At 39.7% G+C, this 21582-nt stretch overlaps 1 protein-coding gene across 18 annotated transcripts in view; it reads right to left on the bottom strand.

The window, feature by feature from the left end:
* The window catches only part of PARD3 (par-3 family cell polarity regulator), a 452827-nt gene that overhangs the window by 108845 nt on the left and 322400 nt on the right, over nucleotides 1–21582 (bottom strand). For 13 of the 18 annotated variants that reach the window (XM_063415024.1, XM_063415043.1, XM_063415034.1 and 10 more), the window contains one exon: nucleotides 7813–7923. The exons of the other annotated variants lie outside the window; for them this stretch is intronic. In XM_063415024.1, coding sequence (XP_063271094.1) covers nucleotides 7813–7923 — 111 coding nt within the window. The remainder of the gene's footprint in view (nucleotides 1–7812; nucleotides 7924–21582) is intronic. 18 annotated transcript variants of the gene reach the window in all.

A 21582-nucleotide genomic window follows, 5' to 3' on the forward strand; every position in this document is an offset into this window, starting at 1 on the left:
ACTGAATTTATTTGATCTACAAGACACCTTAAACTAATTTGTAACATAGAATATTATAAAGACCACGTAAATTATGTTTTTTCAATATATTGCAAGGGACTTGGCTAGACCTTAGCCACTGCAATGTGTTGAATCACTATAGAAAAATAATAGAGAAAATATGCTTTTAGCATGATGTCTTAAAATCTCAATAATTACAATATGTAGCTAGAAAATGTGTGGTGTTTTTGAAAAACTGCTCTAGTAACTATTATTCTACAAAGGCTTCAATTTACATAACTCCCAAATCTGTATTTTTATGAAATGGAACTGGCCTGAAATGTTTTTCCAAAGCTCAATATTCACATGCTTCACTTCTATGTTCTCTTCCAAAAATTATTGCCATTGATTTTTTTTTTCATATCCTGCACCCTTATCCATTATGTTAAAAACCACTGCCAAAAAAAAAAAGCTACAAATCTCAATGAAACTGAGACAAGCAGATCCTATCACAAAATAAGTGAGAATGAGAAACATATTGCTCTGATTTTCTGATCACTGAGGATCTATTATGGGATGGGAAGAAGGTGAAAGTTCTAACAGAAAACTTCACAAATTACTTACATTCTGATTATTTACAGTAGTAATGGTTTTAGAGGTAACAGTTTTCTGAAAGCTATAAAGTGGCATCAAAATACAGCAGCAGCAAAAGGAAAGCTGAACTTTTGAGATATTTCAAAAACACAGATAACTCTTAGACAACCTAAGAAACAAAAATCCTTTCCTTATCACAGTATGTTGTCTTTGTTCCTTAAAGTAAGATGAAACTGCTTGATGAAAATATTTTGCTTAAAGGGGAAGAAAGTTGGGGTTTTCCAATAAAAATATTATGGTCTCTCTGGGAAATCTGGAAAGACACCAATAGTGTCCTGCTGTTCAGCCCCCTACCCCATGATACTTTAACAGTTCCAGATGGCCTTTACTACAGGATGACCTTCCCTCTATTCTTTTATTATGACCTTTGGGTCACAAATTATCTATAGGATGCTGCTGTCATTCTGTAAGACACTGCTGTACTCTTTCATCTAAAGAATAAAGATGCTTAACATTAAAACTCATCTTTGTTAGGCTGACCTTCCAATGATGATCAAACCAGACAGTTATTCCAATCAATGTCATTGCTGCAGAAAATATGTTTCATTTTTTGCAACACTGACATTAGGAAACTAAGGCACAGTTTTAAATCAAATCAGGTTTGCAATCCTACTTGGCTAGAGAGCACAGCCTGTTATACTCATCTAAAATACTGAAAATATTGCTGCAACAGTTTTGAGGAGTTACATTGATTAGAAGGATGTAGTGGGTTTGTTTTTTGTAAATTATTGATGTGGTTTTCATCCCAATGTCATTGATAGGAGGCAATAAAACTTTATGTGGTTTTATTAATTATTTGTCTTTATCATCACTAACAGAACACATTGAACATACATAGGAAAATATAATAAATAGTCCCAATGTACTAAATAAAGTAATAAGGTTAATTTCTTTCCTGCTGTCAGTAAATTCATGTTAGCAGTCTCTCGTCAGCTTGACATCAATTAATGATTTTAATTCCAGACTCTTGTCACAGTACTCACCACCCTCCCGTCTAATTAAAATGGATGATGCATGATGAAGGGAAAACACAAGACTTCTGTTCTTGTTGTAACATTTCTATTCATTAGTATACTTTTACAACAAAGGGCTTGTGGCTTTAATAGTGCTAGAGAAGGATGAAGAGAAGTTTATTACATGTTAGAGATAAAGACCCTTAGGAAAATATAACACAGGAAGCATTTTATGGAATAACCGAATCCTTCAGGGGGAAAAAAATCAGTTTTATTTTAACTATTAATGAACACGCAGAATGTTTCCCTCTAAAATTAGGACAAATAATGCGTGAACGACACCCACTCTACTCGCAGCCTTGTTTACATCCGCACAAAAAAAGTGCTGTCAGCCTATTGACTGAGCTCCAAAAGCAACAGCAGCTCTGCCAGGGCAGGGCAGACGCCTGGCCCGCCTCCCCGGGCAGCGCCTCCGCGGCAAAGCCGGCACCATCGCCGCGTCCCCGGCCGCCCAAAGCCACCCCCGGCCGCCCAGCAGGGCTGTCCCCACAGGGCTGTCCCAGCAGGGCTGTCCCCAGCAGGGCTGTCCCCACAGGACTGTCCCCACAGGACTGTCCCCAGCAGGGCTGTCCCAGCAGGGCTGTCCCCACAGGACTGTCCCCACAGGGCTGTCCCCACAGGACTGTCCCCAGCAGGGCTGTCCCCAGCAGGGCTGTCCCCACAGGACTGTCCCCACAGGGCTGTCCCAGCAGGGCTGTCCCAGCAGGGCTGTCCCCACAGGACTGTCCCCACAGGGCTGTCCCAGCAGGGCTGTCCCCACAGGGCTGTCCCCAGCTGACACCGGCGCGGCCGCACGGAGCCGTCCCGGCGGGGCCGGGCCCGCAGCTCCCCCTCCCGGCCCCGCCGCTCCCCAGGCACCTCCCGGCCGCGAACTGGCGGCACTGGGGGCACAGCGACGGCAGAATCCTGTCAATGTAGCTCCCTCTGTAACCCGGAGGAACAGAAGGTCATGCTTTCCAAAACAGAAAGGGGGGAAATCAGCCCTGCAGGAGGTTTCTGGCGCGGACGGGAACTGCTCGGATGCACGTACCCAGCGCGGCACGGCTCTGCCGTGTTGAACTGTTCTGCAGCAGGCACAGCTGGGACTGCACAGCTGGGACTGCACAGCTGGGACTGCACTGCTGCTGGGACTGCACTGCTGCTGGGACTGCACTGCTGCTGGGACTGCACTGCTGCTGGGACTGCACAGCTGGGACTGCACTGCTGCTGGGACTGCACTGCTGCTGGGACTGCACAGCTGGGACTGCACTGCTGCTGGGACTGCACTGCTGCTGGGACAGAACCCATCTGACCGCTCTATCGCCCTCCCAGCACCTCCCGAGCCGCTGTCACAGCGCTTCCACCAGCACAACACTTTAATTCTCCCCCAAAAGGTTTCTCCTTATCTTCTCAAGACTGAGCCTCCCAACACAGGTGTTTAAGCACTTGACTTTGCATCCATTTCAGTGGAGCAGGAATACAATACTAAGATTAAAACACGTTTATGGTAACATAGAGATTTATAGAACATTAGTAAAGCTCCTAAATCAGTGTATTAACCAAACAGAGAAAATATCCTGTAGACTTTGCTTCCAAGAGGAGGAAGTGCCTCTAGAGGCGGATTACAGCATAAGCACTGTTCACCCATAGATGGATCACTGAACTCTGAATCGTGAGATTACATGAGAATAGCAACTTCCATCTTTTAAGCATTATCCAGCAGTGAAGCATGCTGGATTCAGATTAATTTCTTAAAAACTTCACAAAGAGGTACGTTTAGTTCATTCCTCTGTTATCTACTAAGGTACAAAGAGTAAAGTTATTCAGGTCAGGGAGAACTTTCTTTGCTGGAGAAGTCAGTCCAAGGCTGAAGATCACCAGCACACACAGCCTCGCCCTATGTGCCAAGAACTGCATGTGCCTGTGCTAAAGAAGGGAAGACCACGGCAAAGGTTTTGGAAAGATGATGGATTTGCTGACAATTTATTTTGTAATGAATACAAAGTTGAAATGGAAGGATAAAAAAAAAGAAAAAAAAAAAGAAAAAAAGAAAAAAAAAGAAAAAAAAAAAAAAAAGCCTGAAACAACAAAAAATGAAATTGAAAGAAAAATGCAAGGCTGTGGAAGACGGAGAAACAAAGGGGTATCAGAACATGCTGAGAGGGATGTCTCTCTCCAGCAAGGACTACCAATAACAACCAGAAGACAAAAGCAGTAGGTTTTTTGAACAATTCTGTCTTCACATCTCCTAAGAGACTACACGAAAGGGCCTTGAAGAATTCAGAAAACATTTCAGGGCCATCAGGTTGCAGGATATCAATGGACACATTGGCTAAATATTGAGCAAACCTTCTCTGGGAGGCCCTCAAAGATCAGATGTAGGGGATTTCTAGATTGGAAAGGTCTGTGAGCTTCCAGAAGTTTAGATGCAGCAACAGAGCACAAGATGACCACCCATATGAACTGATTCCTCTTGATCACTGACAAAAGTTTCAAAATCTCCTTTTAAGTCTATCTGTTGCAATGCTTGTGTAAAACTATAAGCAGTTGGAAGCATCTCTAAAAGCTCAAGATACTCCACATACCTCCAGTCTGCAAAATCCAAGAGATCTCAGTAAGATATGCAAACCACAAGTACGTCAGGAGGCTCTGGATCTGATAAAAGACCTTCTATAACAAAACCACAAAGGACCCAGGCTGTTTTCTCAGCCTGTCCGTGTGAATGCAGCCAGTTTGGCTACATTCACAGAGGTGCTCAGTTTGAGCAGTCAAGTGATAGACAGACAAGATGACCACATAGCAAAGAGGGGCTTCAAATCAGCATATAGGTGAAAGAGCTGTGATCAGGCACAGGACCAGAGCTAACTGAATTTGGTTCTTACTCAGCTTCCTCAATACCACAGCACAGACTCTTCCTCAGGAGACTCAAGGCCACAGTCAGAAAGCCTATTGCCTATTCTTGCTTCAAGTTTTTGTCTGGTGCCACTGCTGGGGAGAACCCTTTCTAACAGCACAGCAGAGCCCAGCCAGATTTTAAGATCAGTGCTTGGCATATACTCAAGGATAATGCAAGCAGACTTGTTTTTGTGCAGTAAACCAGTGTTAAACCATAGTGACATGGGGCAATGTTCTATGGCCTTGGATGAACTGTTGTTCCAGCATTTGAAGGATTTACAAAGAGCAAGTATTTTACAGAATTTTTGGTAAGACTAGTGGGTGGTCTCATCAAATACACTCCCAATTGTCCCAGTATTCCTTGTCATTGAAAGCTGGCTGTATTTTCAAATAGATAACTTCATTTTTTGTTCAAAATTACTTAAGACTGTCAATAAACATGCACCATATACATATATATCCAACACATACAGGATGTTGATTAAGAGATACACAGCTTAATAGATAGACTCCTTAATCAAAGAATCACAGAATCAAGAAATTATTATTAATAATATATTTATAAAATGCCATTTTATTAATTTAATCATGGTAAATTGAAGAGCATTAATTTTCTTATTTGTCTCATAATCCATCTGAATGCTAGGTTTTAAAGAAAATACTACTGTAAGCACAATACTATTAAAATTAATAATTCCATAAAATGGTGGGCATGATTGATTTTTTAATGGGCTGTTCACTTGTTCTCTGACCCCCCTAAGGATTTTTGCTCCTAGCCTCTCATACATAGTAAATTCATTAAATCCAAACTATTTCCCCAAAGCATTGCATCACTTTAGAGGTATATAGTATCAAATACCAAGTAAAATAGAACAAGTGAATTGCACTGCTAAAAAAATTGAGAAACAAAACCCACAGAAAACAAAATGAAAACAGCAGCCATTATGAGCCAACACTGACAGTAATATTTTACTCTGTGTCCTAGTAAGCATTTTGAGGGATTGTTCAGTTAATTTGCAAGAGTACTCTTCATTAACAGCATGTATCTAACATCATTATTTTACAGGATCAAAAGGAAACTCTGCAATCTAACTGCAAAAATATTTTGTCTCTATGGACCAAATCAACATCTGAATTTTTCAGAAACATAAGGAAGCACCTCACACATTCGGTTTCTATTTTATTATCTTTTATTAGTTGTACATGCGACTACCCCAAAGAAGTTGCATTCTCTTATAGACATAACACAAAGGAAAGCAAATTCACAGGGAAAGAGAATAATGGGAGGAGAAGGACCCATGTTACTATAACATCAAGCTGTTATGAAGCTCTGGCACATGCATTTTCTGCAGTTTCAGTGAACATATAAAATTGTTTTTATGACACACAAGGATTGAGATTTCAGGAAAGAGTCAAATTAGTTAGCATAACTTGATGGACAGGGATTAGGATTTGCTCCATGCATTGGGGGCTATACAAATAATTTCATAATTCTACCTTGGTACCCAGCGTGACTATTGCAACCTCTCTTACATCATCACATGGACAGTCTATACTCTGACCATTCTTACTGAGAGAGACAGAGAGAGACACAGAGAGACAGAGAGAGAGAGAATGAAGAGAGAGAAAACGTTACTAACTCAAGCGTCAACTCGTTCTTCTTTTTATAAATGTGTACGGCTGATTTTCTGGGGACCAGTGTTACTAAGAAACCCTAAGGGCCAGCTGGGGCTCAGCAGTGTGTGAAGCCAGGGCACAGCATGATGCTTGTCTGGCCAACCATGCCCTGCCCTGAGCTGGGCAGAGCAACCAAGGCAGCTTTCCATGGCTCTGCGCCCCTGCCGTGAGCTCTGTGCCTGCTCTATCCAAGTGAAGGGAAGTTGGCTGCACAAACACCCTCATCACTTATTTCCTTCAATTCCAGCCTTCCTCTTTACCACGTAATCTGCAAGGACTTCACTTCTAAAAACAGGAACAAATTTAATGACCCTACCTCACTTTTGTTAAAAAAGAGAAACTAAAAACCAATCAGACTAGCAAAAAACATCCAGGCACTGTAATCCAGCCACCTTCTACAATCGGAATGGATGGATAGAAGAATAAATTTTTACATCAATTTATGATAGTATACCTGCTAAAGAGTAAAAAAAATCCCATGATGTAATCTAAGCAGACGGTCACAAATTATAAAGTGTCTGAAGTTAAACAAATTAAACCAAGAAGCACACACCCCCAGCCTGCCTTTACTGTAAATCACTCAACCCTAAAAGAACTGGAAGCACACTATTTCAGGTTTAACTGAGGACTCTACACAAGAGGTACAGTGGCTCTCTCTTCCATTGAACTGCTAATGATGAAGCCACCATGCATGAACTTTTGTTTTTATTTGCAGAAGACCAAGGTGCACAGAGATGATGGTTAAATTTATGGCTGAGCTATAGCATGATTTTTGGATAAACAATTATAATGCATAGTTCACTTTCACTGCTAAATGTGTCTGAATCTATTTACCATTCAGCAATCAATTTTGTAAAGTTTGTCTCCTTACTGAAGTGATGTCTACTCAAAGCGGTTGTCTCTCCACTCACGTCTCCCAGTAAAAGTTAACTGATAACCTAAGCTTTTCAAGATTTTGATTAAATTAATCTGAGAGACACCAGAGTCTAGGCCCCAAATATCTAGGACTACAAGAGACAGGATGAAAAGTAGACTGGAAATATTGAGAAGAGCATATGACATATATATTATATAGGTTTTTTTATGTTACGGGAAGCTGACAAGGGAAAATAGAGGTACTCACCACTCATTTTTACAATTTGCAGTTTAATATACATATCATTCCATAAACAGACTGCATGACACATAAATAGACTGAACTCCAGTGACAAATATACTGGTAAGTATAATTTTTAGGTTTCTCCTAAATTTATCAATGGAAAATCTATATATGCAAAACTCTGAAGAAAAATACAAAACATACTTCATTCTATATAAATATTTCTTTTCTGAAAATGTCAATAAAATCAGTTATAGAATATATAGAGAAAGAATTTCATTTTATTACTTCAGTCTCCTCAATAAACAAGGGAGCTCTGTGTCTATAAAAGATGATTAACACAGCCAAAGGAGCTGCTCATACTAATGTCCAAAATAAATCCAGCTTTGTCTTGTTATTTAAAGTATATAAACATATCAAAATGTGGAATATTTCATCAGTGAAAACTGAACTTCAGTTATTTAATTTAAAAAACAAACTCTCTCTATCAAGGTTTAAGCAAATACTGAAGTCTACCTCTCCTGTTCTTGCTTCATTCGTATTCTCTCCTCTTCTGAAGTAAGAGCTTCCTGCACTTTTATTTTACCAGTTTTCTCACTCTTGTCATCTTTGCGATGTTTGCCAAACCTGTTAATAACACACAAAAAAAGAATCTAACTTGTGACATGAACAAAACTGTATTTTCCTTCTTCCATGACAAAGAGAGTTCTCCAAGAAGGATTGCTGGGAAACCAGGAAGGGAAAGAGCATAGACCTCAGAATCTCATTTTTTTGCATTTTCAGGCTGCTTCTGGGTTGGTTTTTCTTTTACACAAGTTTTTTTTAATTTTTATTTTCATTTCACTCCTCTTAAAAGTTTATAGAATTCCTCACTGAAGAACAGAACAAACAAACAAAAAATAGTAATTGGACCACATTTCTCTTTTATGCCAGGATTTTGGAGCAGCAATTTTTAGACAGTCAAACAATGTTTTAGAACACCATCTCTGCCCAAGGATTCAGCTCAGGTCTGCATTAAGCAAAGGCTTCCCCAGGTGAAGGAGAGGAGAGAGGGAGCTGCAGGTCCCACAGCTCCCAGGACAGCACCCCACAGGGGCATTTCACCACCCAGAGGACACCATGCAAAAGTGCCAATGTATTCCTTTTCAGCACCAGGGGTTCTTATTTAAACTTTATTACTCATGACTCTTTCCCCAGTGGTGTTCCAGTGTGGGAGGGTGAATGGAGGGATGGAGCTGCCTGGGCTGCCCTAGACAGAGATGGGTGCTGCCAACACAGAATTTGCCTTCTTCACATCTCCTCTTCCCCTCTAAAGGCTACATTTCAAATATATTAGGTTTCTTCCATATTTTCACATTCCACTGTTTTCTTTAAACTTTCAGGGAGTGAAGAATTTGGCATTTGAGATACTCAGTTATGATTAGGACAAAATTATTCATGTTTCTTAAGACATTTCTGATCTGTTCTAGAAGGAATGACTTTCATATAGAGCGAACCAAACACTTTAATATAAACTTTAAATAGATCTAAACTTTAGATTAAAATTTCTATTTAAGGCAGAAGGGCTAACACGTATGTGTTAAACAGTATCTATACCAATTAAATGTAGCATCATTTATCACACCAAAAGCAGCAAGAATTTTACTTTTGTTATACCAAACACTTATCTGAGAGCTGACTGACACTGTGCACTTCACACTCAGGTTCACATCAAAAGTGAAATTAAAGCACTGAGACTTGCAATCAAACATGTCTAGGAATAGTGCTGACAGGACACCACAAATGTTCATGGACAGTGAAATAAACCACAGAGTTCTTAAAGCTTGCTTCTGACCTGTTAATGTAACATCTTTAAAATATTTAGAGCACAGCAGGCATTTATATTTTTCCCATTTGTTCCTTTTGATTCTAGGACAAAGCCATTCTGTGGGTTGAAGATACACCATGCAGCCATCCTGCAGAATGATTAATTTCTGGCCATTCAATCAAGAAATATTTATATTGTGTAATCATGTTTGTGGCTCTTAGGGCAGTCCTTTAAAACCAAAACACAAAAATACAGCACAGGAGCATCTACATAAACTTTAAAGTGCGTGCCTGTTCTCCATACAGATTGCTCATTTCCAAAGTAATTCAGGCATCTGAAAACTAAAACTGTTCATTAATAACCACCTGAAAGGGGATAGGCAGAGGACATGACGGGGTTGAGAAATGCAAAATAGGGTGTAAAGTTAAAATCTCTAATTTTATAATGTTAAATGTAAAACTGACACTTAAATTCAGAACACCAACATGTATCTTTTAAAACATCCACCTATTTATTAGAGAGTAATCAAAACCATGATACAAAGCATTTACATATATGACACAAGAGATTCAAATCAAGTTCTGGATGTTGCACACCAGACAAAAGAGATTGTTTAATTTAAAATAGCCCTAAAACCTCTAGCCCAGAGAGGAGTTTTGGCAGAAAAGCAGTGGAACTGAGCCACTCTACCCTGATACACAGAGAGTGCCTGAGGTGGCAGCATGGGTCTGACTGACAGAACATGCAGAGCTGTGAGGAGACAAGCAACATATGTGGCATTCTAGCACAGAATCTCTGGGATGCTCACATTTGCTTCAGTCTCTTGTCCTTCCTCAACTCATTTAAAATGCCACGCAAAGCAAAGGAATCGAATTCTGGAGTACGGAGTTTATTTTTGAAAAAGAAATTGTGGTTTAAAAAAATGGAGGGGGAGAAAGAAAAAGAATGAATTAGTTATTGCCCATTAGGTTTTGGCAGCAAAATACAATTTCTGCCACCATAAATCAATTCATTGCAAGTATGAACAGATATATAGTGAAATCAATACCTTATTAAAAAAATAAAGTACACAGGAAATTTCTAACAATCCTTGTAAGCAATCTAGTAAATGTCTGGTCAGGCTGCATGATTGTGAGGAGAGAATTTCTAATGTTAACATGTAATGCAAACATAGCAGAATTCAATGGTTTGAATTTGCAGATCCAGCCACACAAGTCCAGAGCTCATTGCAGTCCCACAGAGGCAGAGGTGGGCACCACACATGGAGCACTTGGAGCAGCACCAGGGCTCGGTTTGCTTTGAGTCACGAGCAAGTTGTGGCAACAACTCTTCTTCTCTTTCAGGGTTTTCTTCCGATCATCTGGGAATCAATGTTCCTTCTGCCCCCGAGGACCATCCTGATCAAAGTCTCTGGAAGACAGCTCTGGTTCTTTCCCAGGTATTTCAGAGCATGGCCATACTGTTCCCACTCTGACTGGAGACTTCCCAGTGCCCATCTCTGACAAGCTCAGTGGTCATCCCAGCAGCGGACAGCCTGGCAGAGCATGAACCATGGTGGTCTTGCACAGGTGCCTTCTCTGGACTTTGTCACCCGCAGAAGTGATCTATCTGCCAGAATCACCACTGCCTGTAACAAGTTCAGCAACATTAACTGCACCATCCCTACACTGGAACCCAGAGAAACAAGCACCATCCTCCCCCCTCCCTGACCTGGCTTCATGTGTCCAGCACAATGCACCTTTGCATTAATTGTGGCTCAACAATCACAAAGCTTGGAGAAGATGCTAAGATAGCATCTCAAGAAGAAGCTGAGGGAGCCACCAAGCACTTGAGAAAGGTGTTGAAAAGGACTGATGGAGATAAATTTATACACCCCCCCACACCTCCTTTATTTCTGATGGGGCAGTCAACACCCCTCTACAAACATCATTCTAGAGTCTTTGCTAAGATTGCTTTTGCTAGCAATAAATGTGTTTGTTATTTACTTCTATTAGAAGTGTTTGCTTCATGAAGTATGATTTACAGTTATAATGAAACCCACAGCCCAAGTCAGCATCCTCTCCACCAAATTTATAGCAGACATTTATAAATTATTTATTTAACAGTCATATTCAAGCTAAGTTTAACTACAGAAATGCAACATCCAGCAATGCTAAGGCACACCATTAAAGCCAGCTGTTAAAACTCTGTCAGCTGTACTGTGGTGTGACTACAGTGATGACAAGCTACTGAAAATCACCTGTCCTAATTTCTTCAGGTAGATGTTTCCTACTCATATAAACAATGTTTCCTATTCATGAGTATTAACCAAAACAGGAAACTTAGCAATAAGACTATTCACATCACTGAAATTCAAGCAGTCTATGCAATATCCCTTCAAAACACCAAATACACATCCCACAGTTACTCCACAGCCAGAGGTAAAGCCCTTTCTGCTGCTGTTTGGTGGCCCTTGTTTAGCTGTGTGAGTCAAAAGTCTGGATGAGGTCCCCAGACTTACTCCCAGTATGTTCAACACCCTGAAGGGAATGCATTGGCTCAATGCAAAGATCTGGCTCACCTATGTGAAAGTTTCACCTCCTTACAAGTGCACCTAGTCCCTGAGTTGCCCCATGAACATTCTGTGTTTGACACCTTCCCTGCAAGCCACCAGGCTTGCATCATTGTGAATCTTACCCCTTTACTGCTCAGGTACTCAAAAGGAAGGAGAGATGGAATCAGGATGTATGTCCCATGGCAAATTTGGCACCTCACTGTTTCCAATACTATTTTTTTCATAATCCATATATTGAAAGGCCAGGCACAGCCACATAATAAGTTCTCCCACTGAAGTGACAGCCCACTTACTGAGAACAGCCTAAGACTGAAAGCTGCAAAGTGCAATCAAAGAGATCTCCCTTGTAAAGCAGAAATCACCTTTCAATTGTGCTGTGTCAGGGAGAATCGAGACTTTTGCAAGGCCTTGAGGACACGAGTGCTGCCATCCAGCCCTCACACTCCCTCCCCAGAGCAGGAGCAGTTCTCTGTGTGTGCAGCTGGTTGGAGAGTGCCTCCAGCACTCGGTGATTTTCAGGCTCCTGTCTGAACCTGAGATGGTCTCATGCTCACTGCTGGGGGGCTGGCTGCTGGGATACTTGTTGCAGCTCTTACAAATGCAAATGAAATGACAACTTTCCTTCTGATACAGACATGAAAACTCCATCGCTCAGCATCTGTGCACAGCAATGCTACTTGCATTAGTGAAAAGGAGGACAGTGCTTAAAAGCAAAGGCAAGAACTACTAATTTTGAGATTAAAACCTGAAACCATGCAGAAAAGGAGCATCTGTGGCACTGATGTTCAGACAGTCTTGAGAATCTAATCCCAAGCTCTTTTCTTTTGCAGTGTTTGGTGCCAGCAATTTGACTGCAAACTATAAAAGCCCAGCCTAAATCGCTGCACAAGATACCAATGTACAGACACAAGCTACTACATGATGTGCAACCAAATTACACACTCTACTGCCTCCTCAAGTTATCATATTCATGAGGAAAACAGTTCTGTTGTGAAAGCTTGAGCTATACCAGCTATTCTGAAGCACCTGCAGCTACAGAGGCACAACACTGACCTGTGGGCATCACTTCCCTCTATCTCAATTCTTAGAAGCAGAGCACAGGTTATTATCACTCAGAGTAGAAAATAAAAGAAAAATAAAGAAGTGCACATTTTCCTCCATATCCCAAGAAATAAAAAAAATTACCATTCTGTTCATAAATATCCTTTCACAGATATAGCTTAATACTTCTTTGAGGACATGAACTGTATGGTTATAGAATAATCTGTTCATAATACTAACAGTGTTTACTTCATGTAACAGCTTGTTTATTCAGTAGCTCTCTCATTTAAACCCTGCTATGAAAAGTAGTTTAATTTTATTTTGTAGCTGCACAAGCAAAGAAAAAACTTCCACGACAAATTGAAATACAGGCTGTAAATTAAAAATACCTCTTCTGTCCAAGAGTGTTAGAAATTGATGAAAGAGAGCAGCTGAAATCTTGTTCACTCTAATTGCCAAGACACTTTGTAGTTCTACTTAATTTATATTGTCTTAATTCTCCTTTTACATTAAGGATTGGAGAAAGTTTCAAGATAAGTGTAAATGCTCAAAGTCATATGCACAGATCCACAGACTTAATCCCCAAATTCAGCCAACAACAGGAATCCCAGTAAGTGAAGAAACCAAAAATTGTAAAAGGACCATCTTTTAAATGTATGATCTCTAGTACACAACAGCCAAGTCACAGAAGAGGGAAGGACCATCCTCAGACATCATGATACTGGTTTGTCACATTATTATTAATAAAGAGATGAGAACACAGACCTGTATGCTGTATGCTTGACCCTCAAACAGGAAATCTCATGAACTTTGGATAATCTCATCAAACTAAAATGAATAACCAAACCTCTCTGTCAGCTGGCTCACTTTCAAGCTTACTTGCTTGAATGACTGTCAGCAGCTAGGAGGTGACCTAATCCAAAGTCTATCACACTGAACAGAGAGGCACTGACTAACAAGTGCCTCCAGTGGCTTTGGGCCAGTGAATCAGAGCAACTGAGCTGTATGAAGTTCAAGAGAGAAGACAGCACAGCAGAACAGGCTCAAACTACAACATGATGCCATATATATAAAAAAACCCATGTGAAATGTACATAAAATACACATATAGACGTAAAGAACATGTAAATCATTTTGCATAAATAGACAGAAATACCGAGAGAACAAATAAAACAAGAAGGATGCATGAGAAACAGCAGAAATTCCACATTTACAAGTTATCTCAAAAATAGATTCAGTTTAAAAGAATATATATCAGCATCCTTGATACAACAAAAATAATATACATGTAATCTGCTAAATGGGTTTTACTCTGATGCGTTACTGATGAGATCATTGTCGTCTGCCAAATCATCCACATATTTCATTAGAATAAAGAGCTACAGAAGAAACATGCATTAGTTGATTAATGAAAAAAACCACAAAAATTGATTGAGACAGAAGTTCAGTAGCATTATGTTCCTTAATAGGAAAAAGACCATCATTAAAAATTAACAATTGGTAAGTGTCTTGAGCTATTTTGTCACTGTTTTCTAGCTTCAAGGCATGCTCTTTTCCCCCTAGGAGCAAACACACACAGACACACATAACCTAAACACTGCTTGAATGATTTTGCAATGATTTCTTTTTCACCCTGCTGTATCAGCAAAATCGTAAGATTTATATTGCAACATATTATTGGGACACACAAAACCACCCTATTGGTAAAAAAACAAAAACAAAAACAAAGCCAAGGATTTAACATAGCACACAAACAAAGCCACCCTCTTTAGTGATGACCTGAAGGTTTAGAAACCTTCCATTCCAAGCAAAATTGTGTGAGGGATGTTTTTGAAAGCATGTTTTCAAGTGCAAACATTTACATATTGGCAATGGATTTCTAGAAATAGCCTGTTATCACATGTTACTAATCTAATTAGTAGATCAAATTTTACTTGTTGAGAGGGAGTGGAATGACTGCTGGAGTGACTCAGCAGCAGCACTGTCCTGAGATGACACAAAAGCACTGATGTGCCAGCACCTTGATGCAGGAGCTTGCAGGCATAATTAAAACAGACACTGATAACTTCATTTTCCATCGATTTCCTTGCCTACGTTAAAACTGATAACGCAGCAATCCTTCTGGTGCAACATTCAGCACCTGCCAGCAGGGCTCCTGAAGAACTCTGCTGTCACAGACCAAGAAAAGCCCATGACAAAAGGTCATAGGTAACTCACAAAAATGAAGAACACCCTAAAAAGGTACACCTGTATCTCTTCAGGCCAGTGATATTTGCCTTCAAGCAATAAAGAAACTCACATGCTCAGCCACAAACACAGAAATTTAAAGCACTAGAACCAAAGTGGCTATTACTGCAAAATATCAGCCCTTTGAAATGCCCACCTTGGGCCTGAATACTGTGAAGCATGTGAAGGTCTTCTGTGTTCTGTTCACACATTTTCTCCCAGCAGCCTCCATATCACTTTCCAAACGTTAAAAAACCATTTTCCAGCCCCCTTCAAGGGGGTGTTCTAGTAGGTGTCACCAAACTGAGTTTACTCAGAAGGAACAGACAGGACGGCGCCTGTATCGCAACACTTCACGTACAACAGCACCGGTGACTCCCACAACAAATTCCTGGGAAGACGTGGAAACAACATATGTGATCCATAGCTGCTTCCAGCCAGTGAAATGGAATCTGCCTGCCTTGGTGAGCCATACCCCAGCTTCGAAGAAAATGGGTATGATGCCAAACCAGAGACATGTCTTGAGGTTTCATTCAATTATTTTCATAAACAGTTTTGATAACATTTCCTGAAAGGCATGACACAACAGGCAGAATATTATTCACACCAACATTCTCTTTTCACAACTTAAGCATTTGTAATATTTACTTCCAGCGTAAAATGGTGGAACTTTTAAAAACAGATTTCTTTTATGGAAAGACCATCTGGTTGTAAATTTCTAAACAGAAGATCATCTTCTTGCATTGGTACTCATGATTGCCTGAAGCTAACTGGAGCCATGGACAGCTCTAATAAATAAATAAATAGATAAATGACAGAAATCAGAAAAAAGCCCTAAGAACTACTTCAAACTACTGTAGTTGAAAAGCAGGCTGAGAAGTTCAGAGAAAGTATAAAAAATTTTACAATGATACTATTGGAAAGACAGCAGCAAGACTGCAGAGATGTCCAAATCTACTCAGTAAGGAATATCACAACATAGTAAAAGTCACCACAACTAATTCATATTCATGGTTGTCAGACAAAAATCTGTTAAACTGGGGATTGTGGCACCCTTGAAGGAGTCACAAATATAAAAAAAATCTGCTTAGGTACAATTTTGTCAACAGTCATCAATGATGGGAGCAACCACAGAAGTAGTACATGTATGTAGACACTTTAATGGACATTTCATAACAGTCTAAGCATTTCATAGTTTGTGACCAAAGCTCTTTAATGCTGTGTATGTATTCAAAAGAGAGTAGTTATTGACACAGTTACTTGCCCCAAGCTTAAATTTGATACTCTGTGTGCTGCTTGTCATTGAAGAAAGTAGCTCATACACGTGACCCAGACAAGCTAATTCAGTCTTCTTATTTAATATATATATGTTCTTAATATATGTTTTATAAATATGTAATCTCAATCAGCAACATATCCTTTTGCACTGTGATTTGATGTTCGTAGAAATTCTCCTGTCACCCCTCTCACACAGAATGTGCCCTTCAGGACTGCAGTGCCCTGTTTTAAAATGCACAGCTGGGCAGTAAGACACTAAACAGTAACTGAAAGACTGTAAATACAAACTGCAAAAAACAAAATACAGCCTCACTCACAGAGTACAGAGCAGGCTCCTGAAAGAGCCTGAGTGAAGGCCTGCAGTATGCTAACTCAGACTGCATACATAAAAGCACCCACACAACTCTCTACTTTGAAATACATAATACCATACACAGAGATAACAAAAAATCCCCAAATTCTCAGCATCAGCCGCAGCCACTATTAACAAGTCCCTGACAATCTAAAGTACAATGTTGTTCTTCTATAACATAAGCAGCTTTTCTGTGAAGAAGTCAAATCCTACATCCCAGTGCTCCTGGGTGCCAGGTTCAGCCCCGCTCTGGCTCACACTGTGCCTTACCCCAGCCCACCTGCCCACAGCTGCCCTGCAGCCACACAGCAAGGTGGGGAACCTCTGCTGCTGCCCTTGGCACACTCCACAGAGGAGTTTAGAAACTGTGGACCCATTCAGGTAGGAACAATGTTAAATTGTATGCCTCTAATTACAGGTGTCCACTAAGGATCCGTGCAGACAGCGTCTAAGCCATGGCTACTCAGCAACGCGTCCTCTCCACAGCTATACTTCTAATTCCTGCTCTTTCATTTTAATGCATTATTGTTTCCAAATACAATGCTTCAAATTGCAAATTATGTCTGGCTCAAGGGCTGATTATGAGAAACACTAGCACTTCTGCCTCTGTGTGAATAACTCTGATAATAATGAGTGATTGATTGAGCTCCAAGAAGTCCAAATGATGAGAAGGGTCAATTTGAACATTTTTATTAGCTTCTTTTGTTAGATCTAACACTTTGCCAGGCCAGAGACAAATACTGCATCTGGTTACCATGATTTTTGCAACCCTACAGAAGTACAATTTAGAAAATGGGTATTGGTGGTAAATGCAGACCTTGTAAGAAATGCTAATGAAACAAAAACCCACCCATTTTACCAGCACTCAAGAGATGGCCAAAGAAAAAGAGAATAAAAAGAAAAAGTTGCAAGGGAAATTTGCTTCAAGGCTTTCCTGACAGAAAAGAAAAAAAAAATCCCTCAGTAATGCTGAGAGACATCACAGCTCCATTTTACAACCAAAATGCTTTGCTTAATAGGCCTGCCTTAGGTAAACATGAGCTACAACATGAAAATCACTAAAAATGCTCACTAAGCACATGCAACAGCAGAGAAATTAGGACAGAAATATAATACACAAGCTAGTTAGAATTGCAGTAGCATTATTCCAAGACCTTAAGTCTTGCAGTCATGCAATTACAGTGTATAAAATCAGCCAAAGTTAAAATAGACACACAAAAATTTCATCAAACTAGTTGCAGTTCATCTGGAACATTCCAAAGAATAAATTTTCCCTACAGATCTCATTACCTAGAAATGTTAATACGTCAGTCAGCACTTTTTTGTCAGTTACTAGAGAGCTTTGTTGATACACACCTCCTAGAAAATAACCTCTGCAGGGTAAATTAAGCAATAGGTGATGTCTCTGTATGTTTAGCCTCATTCACATATTTACTTACAGGAGGCAGAGAAGCCACAGTTTCCAGCAGAAGACCACAGTCAACACTGTAGGATTTGTGGGACAAGTCTAAACAAAATATTCCTAAAGCTAGGCAAGTTTTCTTCTCAGAGGATGCCTACAACACCAAAAAGCAATTCCCCACCCTAGTGCTGATGGCTGCAGGTTACAGTTTAGGGTCTCCTGTCTCATTCTGGGTATCACAGGGTCATTCAAATCTCCTTGTAGCTAAAAAAGAAAGTTTAATTCTATAACCAAATTAATAATGCCAACGGGACACCTTTACACGGTACCCTAGAACACAATTTATTTACGTGCCCTTGAAGTTTCAAGACCACGTTGGGTGGGATTTTGAGCAACCTGATCTAGTGGAAGATATCTCCACCAGTAGGGGTTAGAACTAGACGGTCTTTAAGTTCCAACTCAAACCATTTTGTGATTCCATGAATCTATATTATCATAAAAAGCAGAGAGCAAAAAATAACAGGCACATTACTTTGAAATTTTGTTACAAAAATAGGGCTATGGCACAGGGACTGAGCCTGAACCAAGGCTCTGGGTGATAAATATTAATATGCCACTGCTGGCTTCACATACCTCTATCTCTTCTATCAGCTGATATTCTGCCCTGCAGCAGGAAAATTTACTTTACACATGCTGTATCTTCTGGGTGGAAAATGAAGAGCAAGACTTTGCACTGCAGCAGCAGCACCAGAACAAACCATCTCTGGAGCAGATGCAGTGAGGCTCAGGTGCATCATTGCTGGGACAGCAGTCTGACAGCAAGTCCCTGCAGCAGCTGCTGCCAGGGCTTGCCCAGAGCTACCTGCAGCCCTGGAGATGCCTGGCATCCTGTAGCTGCCTGTAGTCAGAGCTTGAGCTGTCTTCATGGTAAGTGCAGTTGAAATAACTATATCAGTTGTGATTTACACTGCTCATTATTTTAGGGCCGAGCTGGGAGCTGAGATTTTTTCAGATTCAAAAGATGTACAAAGCAGGACTTGCTCAAAACTAATCACAGGCAAGAGATATGGGATGGTGAGTTTAGTTGGGGTGGGGGGTTTTTGTTTTGGTTTGGTTTTTTGGGTGTTTTTTTATGTGTGTTTTTGGGGGGAGGGTTTTGGTGTAGCGGGTTTTGGTCTTGTTGTGGTTTTTTTGTTTTGTTTTGGGGGGGACTGGGTTTTTTGGTGTTTTTATTAGGGTTTTTTGTTTGTTTGTGTTTTTTCTTTTGGTTTGGTTGTTTTGTTTTAGGTTTTTTTGTTCCAGACACCATATAAATAAGTTCCTAGCACAGAAAATCTCAGATCTGGACCAGCCCCATACACACTGACATTTTTGTTCTCATTTCTACATGCTCAGGCACTATAGGAAGCAAATGACTAGGCCTGTATTTATTTAGAAAGCCAGACATATGATGTTTAAAATAAACCCAGACTTGACTTCAAAGATATCTGGCTCTTGAGATGCTCTTCTTCAAATGATAACAGCTCTGCTCATGCTCAGTGCTGCACACAGTATACAGCAATTATCACTGCCATTTCACTATGTCTTCTGAATATATAGCCTAAAATAAATCTTAAAAAAAAAACCCAACAATGAAAATGGCACTGATTCTTCACATTTCCTTTAACTTACACAAGCAGTTTTCTTCCTTTGAGGTTATAAAAAGCAAATAGAACTAGCAAAGTATTTGGAGCTCTATAGATGACACCAGGACTCCTAATGGTTACAGATTATAATATTGTTGGTATCATTACCTGCTCAGCAACATCAGAGAAAAGAAATACTTTAATTGTCACACTACATCTGAAACTCCTGCTTGTGCCAGCATGTTGTGCTCTGAATTTCAGGATTTTAGCACTATGTGTTAAAGACAACAATAGCATCTATAACAACATTGTGAAATATTTGAGATTTATTTGTGGTATGCTGCTGTTGAAAGGTGTAATAGCAGTTCAGCTTGCATACTAAACACACCTGGTGTTGAATATGCTAGAGTCACTTGCAACTGGTATAAAAATATACTACTGTTGTTATTATAGTACTCAAAATTGCTGATAAGGATAAGACTCTAGATGCATTTTTGTTATTTAATCTTCTTTTTCAGATTGTTTAAAGCTAATCCATAAACTTTGTCACTTATTAGACATTTTTTCACCAAGCACTACTTGTAACAGTATTAAAAAAAGGAATTACATATATTTTCAGTGATTCATCAATCCAACATCCATCCAGCATTCATCCACCTACAAACTAAACTCAACACCAGTATCTGGGAGCTCTAGCATATGTTTTTAGCATACATATATTGCATATTTATACAGTATGGGAAACACCACAGGACGTCAAAACTCCTGGAGACACTAGTATGGGCCAGGTACTATCCTATTTTTAAAATAGAAAATAGTTCCTCATGACAGTTTAAGCAGCTTGCCAAACTCCAGGGGTTTTTTGTATTGCAAGCACAAAAAACATTAGAACTATGCAGATTTCATTGACAAAGCTAAATCTATGAAGTTAATAGTCAGTTAACATTGACTGAACTAGTTCTTTATAACAGGGAATTTCTCTACCAATACGGCATTTCCAACATACTTTCAACATAAAACAAAAATGCTTTAAAACAGCCATATCAGTAGTATGCTGTTATATTTATTGAAATTAGTTCATGAAGTAGTTTCATGAAACTATACTACTTTCTTTTTCCTTTTTGGACTAGGAGCTACAAGACTGATAGCAACAAAGTCCTGAAAAAAGTGTTAACATTTGTAGAAACTAAGAATTTATCTTCTGCAAAAGCAAACACTTCAAAATTTACTGTTAACCACATCATCAGCTAGACCAAACATATACTGTAAAACTAGCTCTTGAATTCATTCCAGCAGGGTCTATTTTATAAACATCTACAGCCCTTTCTTGCACTTCTGCTTACTGTAAGTTTGCACAGAAGTGGTAAAATTTAATGCATGGTGGAACACTACATTAACTACTGCAATGTTACTGCACATCAAAAAGGTTTACTGCTGCTTTGTAAACATGCTTACCTGAGTGCCATAAACTGCTGACATAATGAGTCAGATCTACTGCAGTGCAAGGCAATCAGGCCTGTGCACTTGAAATGCAAAAGCAGCTCCTTGATACAAAAGTCATTTACAAAAGTCAATCTCTAAAAGACATCTTTGTACATGGCATACTTCAAATTTTGTAGTATTTCGGAATTGGGTAAATATACCCCAAATTATCAGTAACAGGACCAATTTCCCAGAACAGAATATGCACACACATTGTATTTTGTACTTGAGCACAAAGGCATTGTCTCAAGAAACCCCCGAGCTACAGATCACTGAAAGTCTGGAGGACAGACCTGAGAAGAACTGTTCATGGTCACCCAGTTCTGGTATCCCACCCTCGGGAGCTACCACTGCTCAGTGTCAAAGCACTGGGATACAGGGACTTCCTGGGCATCATTTAACTTTTTTGCTCTTACATTAAATGCTAAGGAATCAACCAAACATGAGTGGAATTAAAAAAAAAAAAAACTTTTTCCTCCTCCAAAACTAAAATTAACTTCCTCCTTTTATGACTGGTTG

Source organism: Prinia subflava, chromosome 1, assembly GCF_021018805.1.
Source record: "Prinia subflava isolate CZ2003 ecotype Zambia chromosome 1, Cam_Psub_1.2, whole genome shotgun sequence".
Lineage (NCBI taxonomy): Eukaryota > Metazoa > Chordata > Aves > Passeriformes > Cisticolidae > Prinia > Prinia subflava.